We start from the raw sequence: 12158 nt of genomic DNA on the forward strand, positions 1-12158 counted from the left end.
AAGATTATCTTCTGTGTCTGTGTTAATTGGTTTCCCTTTTCTTTGTTGAAGAGGGTCTGTGCAATCCTTCTGCCTAGTCCGCCATCTTGCCCCGCCTCTACCATCAGCTTTTAGAAACGAGTTACCTTTCTATACTGTGAACAAGGTCCTGGCTTAATAAAAGAAGTTTCTGACAGGGGTTTAATAATAACTTATTGATTAGGTTAATCTTATACTTCCTTCAATCACATCCTGCAGCACAGACAAAATAAATACTAAAGACGGAAATTTCCTTTGAACTCCGTTATGTAATAGATGGAGAAACTGAGGCCCTGCAGGGACTAAGACAGTTAAGGACGTGTGTGGAAAGTCTTACATTTGCCCTGACTCAAAATGTTGTATTTCAATACATTTAGTAAGACTTACAGCCTTGGAAACCCAATGGGGGTCACTATGAGTTGGAATCATCTTGATGGCAGTTGAGTTTTCTGGTTTTATTACACTAAATTTATAATATTTTTACTATACATTTAAATATGTAACTATCATTTATCTACTATATTTGTATTTTTTAATATAGTAACATATTACTTATAAGAAAAACCCATTGCTGTCAAATTGATTCCAGTTCATATTGACCCTATGAGACAAAGTCAAAATCAAAAATCAAACTCACTGCCATTGAGTCGGATCCAACTCATAGTGACCCTTCCTTGGGTTTCCAACATGGTATCACTACAGAAGAGAAGCCAGGGGACCACAGACACAGCAGCAGTGGGGATCTCAGGTAAGGGGAAGGGCACAGGCCCCACCCCCAAGAGACAGGAAGTGGGGGAAAGGAAAACTAGGAATTGCAGACAGAGCAGCTTCAGGGATCCAGGTAAGGATAGGGACCCAGCTCCCAACCCAAGAGGCAGGAAGCAGAGAGGTTTCGAACAGCTAAGGGAGACAAACTTGTCTGTCAGTTTGTTGTACTGTGGTGGCTTGAGCATTGCTGTGAAGCTTCAGGCTGTGCTACTGATGTTTCAAATGCCAGCAGGGTTGCACATAGTTCATAGGTTTCAACACAGCTTACAGACTGAGACAGACTAGAGAAAAGGAAGAGGCCACTCACTTTTCAAAGAACTGACCAGGGAAAACCTTATGAAAAGCAGAGAAACACTGTCTGATACATTACTGGTCAACTTTATGAATAGCCCAGAAATATTTTCCAATACAGTGCAGGAGGATGGATGAACCCCTTAGTTCGGAAGGCTCTGAAAACACGACTGGGAAAGAGCTGCATCATCAGAGTAGAACCAACCTTACTGAAATGTATAAAGTAAAGCTTTTGAGACTTCCATCTGCAGATGTGGCACGACTCAAATTGACGAGAAACAGCTGCAAACATCCATTAATAATCAGAACATGGAAGTATGAATCTAGGAAAATTGGAAGTTGTCAAAAATGAAACGGAACACATAAAGATTGATATCCTAGGCATTAGTGAGCTGAAATGGACCGGTTTTGGCCATTGTGAATCAGACAACCATATAATCTACTATGCTGGGAATGACAATTTAAGGAGGAATGGTGTGGCATTCATCATCACAAAGGATGTTTCAAGATCTGTCCTGAAGTACAATGCTGTCAGTGATAGGATATATCCGTACACCTACAAGGAAGACCAGTTAATACGGCTATTATTCAAATTTATGCACTAACCACCAAAGCCAAAGATGAGGAAATTGAAGATTTTTATCAACTTCTGCAGTCTGAAATTGACCGAATATGCAATCAAGATGTGTTAATTATCACTGGTGACTGGAATGCAAAAGTTGGAAACAAAGAAAAATCTCCAGTAGTTGGAAAACTTGCCCTTGGTGACAAAAATAATGCTGGAGATTGCATGATGGAATTTTGCAAGACCAACAACTTACTCATTGCAAATATGTTTTTTCAACAACGCAAACGGTGGCTATACACGTGGAGTTCACCAGAGGGAGTACACAGGAATCACACTGACTACATCTGTGGCAAGAGGTGGTAGAAAAGCTCAGTATCTTCAGGCAAAACAAGGCCAGGAGCGGACTGTGGAACAGACCATCAACTGCTTATATGCAAGCTCAACTTGAAGTTGAAGACAATTAAAACAAGTCCACAAGAGCCAAAATATGACCTTGAAGATATCCCTCCTGAATTTAGAGACCATCTAAAGAACAGATTTGATGCATTGAACACCAATGACCAAAAACTAGAAGAACTGTGGGAGGACATCAAGAACATCATTCATGAAAAAAGCAAGAGGTCATTAAAAAGATGAGAAAAGAAGACCAAAATGGATGTCAGAAGAGACTCTGAAACCTGCACTTGAATGGAGAGGAGCTAAAGCCAATGGAAGAAATGACAAAATAAAAGAGCTGAACAGAAGATTTCAAAGAGCAGCTCGAGCAGACAAAGCCAATTACTATAATGAAATGTGCAAAGACCTGGAGTTAGAAAACCAAAAGGGAAGAACATGCTTGGCATTTCTCAAGCTGAAAGAACTGAGGAAAAAATTTAAGCCTCGAGTTGCAATACTGAAAGATTCTATGGGCAAAATATGTCATTGCCAAGTCTCCAAAAGGGCACTTTAGGGAGACAGGAAACCAGAAACATTTGACATGATGCAGAAAGCATCAAAATAAGATGCAAGATGGAAGGAATACACAGAGTCACTGTACCAAAAACAAATGGTTGATCTTCATCCATTTCAGGATCTGGCATATGTTCAAGAACCAATGGTACTGAAGGAAGAAGTTGAAGCTGCACTGAAGGAATTGGCAAAGAAAAAGGCTCCAGGAATTGACGGAACACCCATTGAGATGATTCAAGAAATGGATGTTCCACTGGATGCGCTTGGTTATGCCAAGAGATTTGGAAGACAGTTACCTGGCCAACTGACTGGAAGAGATCCATATGTGTACCCATTCCAAAGAAAGGTGATCCCACAGAATGTGGAAATTATCAAACAATAGCATTAATATCACACTCAAGTAAAATCTTACTGAAGATAATTCAAAAAATGGTTGTAGCAATACCCTGAGAGAGAACTTCCAGAGGTGCAAGCTAGAATCAAAACAGGATGTGGAATAAGGGATCTCATTGCTGATGTCAGATGGATCTTGGCTCAAAGCAAAGAATGCCAGAAAAATGTTCAGTTGTCTTTTATTGACTATGCAAAAACATTTGGTTGTGTGGATCAGAACAAATTGTAGATAACACTGAGAAGAATGGGAATTCCAGAACACTTAATTATACTCATGAGGAACCTGTACACAGACCAGGAGGCTATTGTTCAAACAGAACAAGGTGACACTGCATGGTTTAAAATCAAGAAGGGAGTGTGTCAGGGTTGGATCCTTTTACCATACTTATTCAATCTATATGCTGAGCAAATAATCCAAGAAGCTGGATTATATGAAGAACATGGCATCAAGACTGGAGGAAGCATCATTAACAACCTGCGATGCGCTGACGACATAACTTTGCTTGCTGGTGAAAACTGAAGAATACAGTCTACAGTATGGATTGTCATTGTTGTTGTTGTTGTTGTTATGTGGCTGTCGAGTCAGACCCAACTCATAGCGAACCTTCCTTGGGTTTCCAAGGTGGTATCACTACTGAAGTAGACTGCCCAGCCTTCCTGCCAAGGAGTGGATGGTGGGTTTAAACCACCAGCCTTCTGGTTAGCAGTCAAGTGCCTTAGGCGCTACGCTACCAGAGCTCCTGCAGTATGGATTACATCTCAATATAGAGAAAACAAAAATTCTCACAGCTGGACCTATAAGCACCATCACAATAAATGGAGAAAAACTGGAAGTTGTCAAATACTTCACATTGCTTGGTTCTACAATTGATGCTAATGGAAGCAGCAGTCAGGACATCAGACAATGTATAGCACTGGGAAAGTCGGCTGCAAAGGATCTCTTGCAAGTACTGAAGAACAAAGTTGTCTCCTTGAGAATTAAGGTGTGCCTGACATAAGCCATGGTATTTTAAATCACCTCATATGCATGTGAGAGCTGGACAATAAATAAAGAAAACCAAAGAACTGATGCTTTTGAGTTGTGGTGCTGGCGAAGAATGCTGAAAGGACCATGGACTGCTAAAAGAACTAACAAATCTGTCCTGGAGGAAATAAAGCCAGAATGCTCCTTGAAAGCAAGAATGGCCAGACTTTGCCTCACCTACTTTGGTCATGTTGTCAGAGGGGACAACATCCCTGGAGAAGGATCTTATGCTTGGTAAGGTGGAGGGTCGATGAAAGAGGGGAAGGCCCTCAACAAGATGAACTGACACACTAGCTGCGGCGATGGTCTTAAGTATAGCAAGGATCACAAAGCTGGCACAGGACAGGGCAATGTTTCATTCTGCTGTGCGTATGGTCCCTATGAGTCAGAAACAACTCGACGGCCCCTAACAACAACAACATCACTACGGAAGTAGATTGCTCAATCTTCCTTCTGAGAAGGGGCTGGTGGGTTAGAGCCGCCACCCTTCTGGGTTAACAGCCAAATACCTTAAGCACTAAAACTGCTGCAAATATAAATAGTCCAAGGCTACAAATCTTTACAGAAACAGACTGCCACATCTTTTTCCTGAGGAGCTGCTGATGGGTCTGAACTGCTGACCTCTTAGGTAGCTGCCAAGTTCTTTAATCACTCTGCCACCAGTGCCCTTTATATTACTTTAAACCAAACCAAACCCATTACCATCCAGTCAATTCTGACTTATAGCAACTATCACTGGGTTTCCAAGGTTATAAATCTTCATGGAAGCGGACTGCCTCATCTTTCTCCCATGGAGTTGGTGGTGCATTTGAACCTCTGACCTTTTGGTTAAGTAGTCGAATGCCTTAATCATTGTACCACCAGAGCTCCTTCTGCAAAAGCTAAAGCTGTCCTAAAAACAGACTTGTCAAAATGCAACTGAGATTTTTAATAATAAAACCTGAAGCTCAAATTGCCAAGAGGAGGAAATTTCATGCGCTTCTATCCTTTAAAATAAAATAAAATACTCCCTCCTTCTTTCCCCCTCCACCTCCTCAACCTTTCCTCACCACCCCTGCCTCCTCATTCCAGATGACCAGCTGCCTGCCAGCATCCAACAAAGACCATCCAGGGTGATGGAATCTCAACCTGGCCAAAGGAAACAGGAGGCAACCTTCATGAACACTGATGCTGTGCTGGGACTTTACATGAATGCCTTATTGATTTCGTCAACTGCAGTGTTCACGAAACTGAGGTACAGAGAAGTCAAAGCTGGCAAACTAGCTCAGATTCACTCTCCTCTCTTGTGTTCAGGTGACCCCGTGGTACACTGACTCCAGTGGCTGGAGTGAAACCGCTCCAGCACAAGTACTGACTGACCTACCCTAGACTCTAGCCTTCCCTGGCCTGTGGGCACCTGCACTTAAAAACCAAGCATCAACAGGTGTTTACCAAGCTCCACTGAGTTCACCACTCTACTGGGTATAAGGTGCGAACACGGCCCCTCCTCTCTCAGAGAGGGATGGGCCAAAAAACTCACCTTTCTAGAATGCCAGCAGTGAAAGGGGGGTTGTTGGTGTTATGTTCTGATTTTGGCTTGTAGAGAGCCAATGGGACAGAGAAGAACTGCCCCATAGAGTTTTCTAGACTATAATCTTTCCAGAAGCAGATGGGCAGATTCTCTGGATGGTTCTGAATCACCAACCTTTCAGGTAGGTGCTGAGTGCTTAACTGCTGTGCCACTAGGGCTCCAAAACCTTAAAAAAAAAAAAGATATCCAGTTCCCTCATTTCACTGCCAAGAAAACAGGTCCAGAAAAAGAAAACAGCTCTGGTAGCCTATTGCCTAAGGCATGTGACTGCTAACTAGAAGGCTGGTGGTTCAAACCCACCAGCCACTCCTCGGAAGGAAGACTGGACAATCTACCTCCATAGTGATACCACAGGAGCTCTGGTAGCATAGTGCCTAAGGCACTTGACTGCTAACCAGAAGGCTGGCGGTTCAAACCCACCAGCCACTCCTCAGAAGGAAGGTCGGGCATTCCTACTTCCGTAGTGATACTGCCTTGGAAACCCAAGGAGGGGTCGCTATGAGTCGGGGCCGACTCGATGGCAAATAACAACAACAACAACAGTGATACCACCTCGGAAACCCAAGGAGGGGTTGCTATGAGTCAGATCTGACTCGACAGCAGTGCGTTTGTTTTTTTGAGAGGGAAACAGCGCCTTCTGTGCCTCAAGCATCATTCTCAATGTATACTCACAAAAAGTCATGTTATAAAGGTATTCTGAGGTCCAATTTACACACACAAACACATGCACACATTATTTTTTAAATGACTTGGCATTTCAGTACCTTGTCCATAGTCTGACATTGTTCCAACATTTGAACCCAGATTTGTCCACCACCCAGGCTCTCTGTGCTCTATCTTGATCCCCAGCGTCACACAGCTACTGTTAGGAGTTTTCACTGTAATACAAATAGCATATGATTAAGGATTAAGGTGTGCCTACATGAAAACCAAACACCCACTGCCACCAAGTTGATTCCAACTCACAGCCAACCTACAGGGCAGAGTAAAACTGTGCTATATGGTTTCCAAGGCTATAAACCTTTACCGAAGCAGACTGCCTCATGGAGCAGCTGGTAGGTTTGAATCATCAACCTTTTGGTTAGTAGTCCAATGCTTTAACCTCTGTGCCACCAGAGCTCCTTCATATCTAGGCCAGTGGTTCCCAAATATGGCTGATTCACTGGAATCATCTGAGATACTTTTTAAAAATACAGATGTCTCCTCTTCTGCGTACAGGCTTCTGATTGAATAGGTTTGGGATGAGGTCCTGAAATCTGCATCTTTATATGCTTCCCAGGTGACTCTGATCATCAGGCTACCTTACTACTTACAGAAGGATAGAAACAAGGGCTGTATCAGTCATGAAAAGCTAATTGGAGCCTGGATTTGAATTAATAGAATTTAAAAGGAGAAATACTGAAGCAGCAGCTAATAAAGGGATAACTAGGAAGGGAAAGTCCCTGGGTGGCTCAAACGATGAACCATTCAGCTGAAAAGCTGGACCCAAAGCATCTCAGAAGACAGACCTGGTGATCAACCAAAACTGGCCACTGAACACCCATGAAGCACAGTTCTATGCTGATATATGTGGAGTCACCACGAGACAAAACTGACTAGATAGCAACTGGTAAGTAACTAGGAAGGAGCTCTGTTATAGCACATCTTATAAGTCTAGCAGAGGCATTTAGACTCCACAGCATGGTAACAAGGAAACACACAGTTTCTGGACCATGGGGAACATGATCAGAGTGGTACAGGATAAACCAATCAGCAGGCAGGCATCTGGGCCCAGGAAGGGCAACTACAAGGCTGCTGGGAGGCACATGCTGGCAAGGCTCTGATAAAGAAAAAATGATACAAGTCTGAATGGTTCACTAGAATGTAAACTCCAAGATGGCTAAGCGTTTGCCTGATTTGCTCATTGTGTAGGTCCCAAGTAGGAGTCTCTGGGTGATGCAAATGGTTAAGTGCTTGGCTACTAACCAAAAAGTTGGCAGTTCAGGTCCAACAAGAGGCACTTAGAAAAAGAGGCCTAGCAATCTACTTCTGAAAGGTCACAGCCATGGAAAATTCTATGGAGTACAGTACTACTCTGACATACATGGGGTTGCCATGAGTTAGAATCAACTCAAGGGCAAATGGCAGATCCCAAGCAACTAATATGTGCCAGAAGTCAACAAAGAGCAATGAGTCAAGGATTTCATTATTCCGATTCAGAGACTAGAAGATGACAGTCCTGGCGTGATGGGCACAAGCATAGCAAGGACTGTGAGGATGACACGGGACTGGGTAGTGTTTCTTTCTGTTGTACACAGGGTCTCCGTGAGTCGGAGCTGACTCGAAGACAACTAACAACAACTGCAACAATGGACCGAGAAAGAGAAATGAGAGTAGCATGTTTTCAGAAAAGGCTCTTCTCCATGACTTTTTGTTTTTCTCCAAAACTTTATTTTGGCTTCTAGTCCACAGAAGAACTATGTGATTTTGAGATACCAGAATGGACTATTGACAGTAGCATGAATGGTAGGTCTTCTTCCTTGCAAAGAAGAATAGGATGGTTGAGACCTTTCAGTCTGATTGTTGGCAACGGAGGAGAGAAAACGCAGTAAGACTCTAAACTCAGATGACATTTCTCAGGGGACCTATTAGACCACTGCCAGCAAGCATGCCAATGGCACAGGGGTTTGACTACACTTCCCATAAACCTTAATGACAGAGCTGGTTGATCTCTGTGTGGCTGGGTCAGCCTCAGGGGCCTTGCCAACCTGAAGACACTGTACCTACAGCTGGCCAGTCAAGTCTCTGGAGAGCTGATAACTTATATGAGGCTTGTTACCCTTTCAAACAGTTAAGTGGAACAAATGTTCAGGACAAAACCATGCACGTGAACACAAGCACACACACGATTTGATTTCCTGATAAAGTTTAAAAGTATTTCTGCCCAGGGAAAAACTAAAGTATCTTCTGAAATCCCTTCCAAATGAATGATTATCCAAGGTGCCACTTGAGTGATTCCACTACAGTCGACAGAAGACTGCCAATCGAGTGGTTGAGCACTCTTAAAATTAGATGCACCAGGTCCCAGAAGTGGGACCATGCTCAAAATCCTTCTTGGACATCCACCTTCTGGAGCTTGACCTTAGGAGATCTTTCCTTCCTTCTTCAATGATGTCTACCTCCTGCTAAAATCCAACTAACAGAGAAAAAGCACTCGTCTCTATAAATTTCCTAGCAAAAGTAAGTTGCTTCACTCCCAGAACAGCCAAAATATTTATTTTTAAAAGAACCGCAAAAGGCTTTATGATGACAACTTTATTTTTCCTTCTAATGCAAACTTTCCAAAGCCTGCCTTTCACAATGTACTAAGAGATAATGCATGGGTCAGATGACTTCAAAGTTTCATTTACAGACATCTAAACATGTGTATAAAATGCCACCACTTCAAAACGCTTCCTTTTCTTAAACATATTTCCAGTTCAAAGTGTGTGTTTATATCAGTCTGCAATATATTATTTCTAAAGATAAACAGTCATATAAAAAAACGGGTAAAGAAACAGCAGCATATCACTACCGCCACACTCAGTCAATCTTTCCCCTTACACCGTGTTCCAGAAGTGAAAGCCCTAACCTGCTGGTGGAAAGTATGAATGCATCACCATGAATGTCTTTCCCTGGCAAAGCACAGTGGCTGTCTCCAGCGTCCATAAGGGAAGAGCCACCGGTTCCTCTTCACAGCCGGCTTGGAGACTTAGTTCCTGAGAACCTGTCTCCCACCGCCACCCCTCCCGCTAAGTATAAAACTCAAGACTTCAACCACTGTAAAATTTTTTTTCTTCTTTTTAAAGAGAGGCTTTAAGCTGTGCTGATCACTACTTCTAAATCCCAGGAAATAGCTGCAGTCTGCGAATTAAAATACAAAGTGCTAGAAATAATGCACTATATGGCTAATTTTTTTTAATGAAGTGTTTCAACTTGGTGCATATTTATGTTTACATACATGAAACAAATAGGACCTGAAGAATAATTTAAATGAATAAATTAGACACTCTGGACTTTGAAATAGCTTCTATAAGACTGACTCACAACCCAACAAAGACTCTGCTAGAGTCCCTAAACTGATAGTTCAGAAGTCTCTAATCACCCCCTTTGGATGTTATTCCAATTATTGTAAACAGTGTATCACAGTGAGGCAGCTCACTCTGGAAGCATCCAATTTTGATTTGAATAAAGAGAATATATTAATAAATATTAAAATATCAAAGACACAGAATTCAGAGGAAATGTGTCACCCAGAAGGTGGACAGACATATAGTTCAGCCTAAAAGCTTCCTTAAGGAGAAATGTGATTTATGCAAAAATCCAGAGTGGCAAGAAGACAGTCATTCTTTCTCTAGAATCTCTTGACAGTAACATTTCCTAACAAATCCCTGAAACCCCACTGAAAAGGACTCAGCAAAAAGGTTCAGCTTTTTAGACAGGCTTCTCTTGGAAACCTTCAGATGAAGTTCTCCCTTTGGCCTGTTTTGCAACAAGATGAGCAATAATGTTTTTCTGAAATAGAGAATCTCTCCCTCTTTCTGTACACCAAGCCAAAGTTCTTAACTGGCTGGGCAAGCACTAATCACAATGGATTTAAACCATCATTTGCTAACGACAAATACTGATAAGGCTCGGCGCTCTATTTCCCAGCCTACACACCCCAATACTTATCTGTTCAGTATAGATTACAATTTTACATGCTCTCCAATCCCCAATAACGTTTGGGGACCTGACTGAAAATGCCCATCCGCCGCCGCTCAGCGCCCAAGAGGTTTCCCAATCCTAAATTGCTCCAGATCAAAACCGGGAAAGAGGATGAAAAACTCACGAAAACCTCATGGTAACATAATTTTTCTCCAAAGAGTTCAGTTAATTGCAAATGAGCAAGCTATGAGGGAGCAATAAGAACGGACATGGGACTAGAAAGAAAAGAAACAGCAGCACTGCCTAACCGAGACCCTCGGGGGCACGGAGGCTACATATAGACAACTGGGGGTGCGGGGGGCTGCCACTTGGCCAAAACGAGGTCGGGGAAGCCAAGTAGGGGCGGTCACAGACCAAGGGAGGACCAGGAGGTAGACCCCTTTAGGGGGCGCTCATCGGCCGACGTAGGGAAACAAGATCCAGCCCCAGAAACGCTGCCCAAACCGAGAAGAAATCAAGTTCCCACCGCCAGAGCCTGAGAGGAAGGCTTGGTGCCGGCACCCGGCCCCAGCCCGAGAAGACGCCTCCGGACGCGAGAAGCACCCCATAGAGGGCACGAGAGGGCGAGCGTGGCAGGCGGGAAGCCTCTCTCCACGAACGGTAGGAAGACCCGAAGGCCGAATGCAGTTTAACACGCACCTCGCCTCGTCTCTGCATTCAGCGTTACAGTGCAACTGGTATTAAAATGTCTCCCAGCTCCTAAGGCCCTGCCGGCCGCCCTCCGCCCTTCAAAGTCGAGGGGAGGTCTCCACGGGACTCGAATTGCAGTCCCGGGCGTCCCAGCTTTTCGGCGCTTTCCGCGCAACCCCCGCGTCACGCTGCGGGACCGCAGACTGCGCCTCCGAGGGCAGCGTTTCCACGTAGTGTCGGCTACGTCGCCTCAGACAAAAGAACTTTTGCAAACTTTTTTCTCTGGACGCGTGGGGTTTCTTCAATCTGGGCCCCACCTCCCCAAAACTTGTAATCAGTAAAGCAGGCAAAATGGCTTGAGGGATGGAGGGACCCCAAAGTATCCATCTCATCTCTGGGTGCGAACCCGTTTCCTCGCGGGCTCTACCCGAGCTCCCATCTCCCCCGCCTTGAACCTCCCAGAGCAACGCAGCAAGACCACCCCCCTGCTGGGGAGGCCAAAGAAGTTGGGATTTACTTATGGGGCCTCTGAGACTCTTGCACTCCCATTCTGGGAACCACAGGGCAACTTCTAGCACGCGTAGCTTTTCTGCGAGAAAGGAAGGGGGAAAAGGGGTAGAGGAACGACAGCCGAGCGCGGTGTCTTGAGTTGGGGTCCCCCAGGTTGCACCTCCTGATTCCCCGGGGACGCCGCGGACTCTCCTTGCGACCCCGAGCACCTTGAACTGCGCGCGCGTCCCCGCCCGGCCCACTCACCGACTCCGCCGACACGCAGGCCACCAAGCCCAAGGTGAACAGGATCCACACGCGTCGCATATTCCCCGGGGACCGGCTTCTCCCAGCCGCCGCTTGCAACTAGGGTGAAATGAAGCCTCCTGCCCGGCAATCGGCGCAGCCCGCACACAGAGATCTGGATCCGAGTAGCAGCAGCGAGGACGGCGAGAGCTTGGGCTCGCGGCTCGGGGGCGCTCGCTTCTTCCTCCCGCGACTGCTCCTGCCGCCAGCGGCTGCGCCCCCGGAACGTGGCGCTTCTCACTTGTTGGTTTCCCGACTCCAGACGCGGAGCCACGGGGATTCTGGTATTGGAGCCTATTTCTGCTGTTGTATTACTCCTCCGCGGACTTCTGCCCCGGATCGCGGTTTAGTTCCTGATTTCAAGGAATAGAGTCGATAGCTTGAAATACGGATGGAGCTTTAAGTTTGAGGGCTGAGCGGTTGGAGCT

The 12158-nt window shown here is 44.9% G+C and overlaps 1 protein-coding gene across 1 annotated transcript in view; it reads right to left on the reverse strand.

Moving 5' to 3' along the window:
* SDC2 (syndecan 2) overlaps nt 1-11751 on the reverse strand; it is a 169547-nt gene extending 157796 nt beyond the window's left edge. The window contains exon 1 of the mRNA XM_007934849.2: nt 11692-11751. Coding sequence (XP_007933040.1) covers nt 11692-11751 — 60 coding nt within the window. The remainder of the gene's footprint in view (nt 1-11691) is intronic.
* Nucleotides 11752-12158: the final 407 nt, after the last annotated feature.

Source organism: Orycteropus afer, unplaced genomic scaffold, assembly GCF_000298275.1.
Source record: "Orycteropus afer afer isolate SDZICR_OR568_19922 unplaced genomic scaffold, OryAfe1.0 scaffold00021, whole genome shotgun sequence".
Classification (NCBI taxonomy): Eukaryota; Metazoa; Chordata; class Mammalia; order Tubulidentata; family Orycteropodidae; genus Orycteropus; species Orycteropus afer.